Here is a 1769-nt window from a genome sequence, read left to right as displayed (position 1 = left end):
GCAGTGAACTTAGAAGTGTTTCGCAGAGTCGCTTATCGGTACTTTCGACTTGTTGCATTAGTTCAACACTAAATACAATAAGAACGTGTACTTTTTAAAACATTTACTGATAGCAACATTTAATCTCCCCAAGACAATTGAGCTACTTAGTTAAATATTTAAAATACACCACGTGCCATGATCTTTATCACGACTCGCGGAGCAGTGCCTTGTTTAGCTAAATCCAAAATAATGGAATCAAATCACGACATGAAAATTAATTCAAATAGTCCCGTACTATAGAAATGGCTGTCTATTTTAAGTTTATAGTTGAAATACATACAACATACGACTACAGATAATAATCAGCACTACTACATTATTAAGAGTTTACGACAAAGGCAATCAAACATATTAACAGTTTTACGATGTAAGCTTAATAATTAAGATTAGGCTTTTACATATAAGTAGGTATTAATATAATAATTTCGGTTGCAGAGCGGCCGCTATGAATTGCGCAAAGCTTCGTCTCCATGAGAGACTAAAGCCTAGGGCTCGCCCAGGAAGAGTGGCAGCCTCGGGGCCCGACCGGCCGCGACGGTTCTGCCAGAAACGCCTGGTCAACCCTGCGCACGACGAGGATCCGCGCTGGACAGACTTGTTCGATAGGTAGCATCGAGTCACTCCTTTATTTACTAACGTGATGTGCAAAGTAGGTTACTTCAAGCGTGACGGGTTTTCAATAGACCAACCGCGGAGTTTTCAAATTAATTAATATATTATTAATATCCACCACTGCAACGTCCGCTACGAACGAATGTGAGACCTATGATCTGTGAAATTTAATTTATTAAGTTTGTTATTACAGATTCTATTGCAATCCAAGTACCGATGCTGCTGAAAGTACTGTTGGCAACATACACACGCAACCAGATGAAGAATTATTTCTCTCCGTTCAAAATATTAAATTTGATGGCGATATTAATGAAACAAAACGACCAAAAACTTGTTTTAAATATAAAGCAATTAAAGATGGACAAAAGCATCGAATGTTTGTAAAACAGGTTGTCGAAGAAAAAGAAGAGTATATCGAAGATTGTTCGTCGTTGCTCACTTGCTATTACTTCGATGACTACATCAAGTACATACTTAATCCTGAACAAAATGCACCTTCGTCGGACAAATCTAGCACTTTACATTGCGCGCATAATAAAATCCGGCAAAATAAATTACTACAATTTAAATCAAAACATGGGACAGATGTTAAAAAATGCAATCAAATTAATAACAATCTTGAAATTAAATGTATCGCCAAGGAAATGGAGGAATCAAAAGAAGGACTGCCTGATCTAGCGTTAGAGGATACAAAGGTGGAATATCACAAGTCAGGGAAGCGCAAATGTCTCACGATATCGCGGACTCAGAGCCCGGAGAGCGTGCAGGTGATCCGTGTGGACGTGGTGTGTCTCCCGCGTGCCGCGCCCGGCGACGCGCCCGCACCCGATGGATCCACACAAACACACCTCGACAACGAAGGTGCATTCCACTCAAAATTTATAACCAATATGAAAACGAGCCATTTCTCTAATAAATATCTGCTAACAAACACGACAAGAACTCTGGATGCAAATGTTTCAGGGGGAGCTAAAGTAACTCTGCTTTGTAAAACATTTAGGCTCTCGAGCAGGACTAAACCCAATAACGAGAAATCTTCCACAAAGATAAATCAACTCAAAAATAAATCTAGATATGTACATAACATCTGCCAGATGCAGGAATGGAATGTGTAA

At 39.4% G+C, this 1769-nt stretch overlaps 1 protein-coding gene across 1 annotated transcript; it reads left to right on the top strand.

Annotated features, from left to right (window-relative positions):
- The first annotated feature begins 460 nt into the window (after positions 1–460).
- Positions 461–1769, top strand: LOC134661615 (uncharacterized). The gene is made up of 2 exons (XM_063517756.1): positions 461–648; positions 848–1769. Exons 1-2 carry the CDS (start codon positions 488–490, stop codon positions 1767–1769), a joined length of 1083 nt encoding a protein of 360 aa, XP_063373826.1. The 5' UTR covers positions 461–487.

The sequence above is a fragment of the Cydia amplana genome, chromosome Z, assembly GCF_948474715.1.
Source record: "Cydia amplana chromosome Z, ilCydAmpl1.1, whole genome shotgun sequence".
NCBI classification, from domain to species: Eukaryota; Metazoa; Arthropoda; class Insecta; order Lepidoptera; family Tortricidae; genus Cydia; species Cydia amplana.
This window is presented reverse-complemented; position numbering and strand designations above follow the sequence as displayed.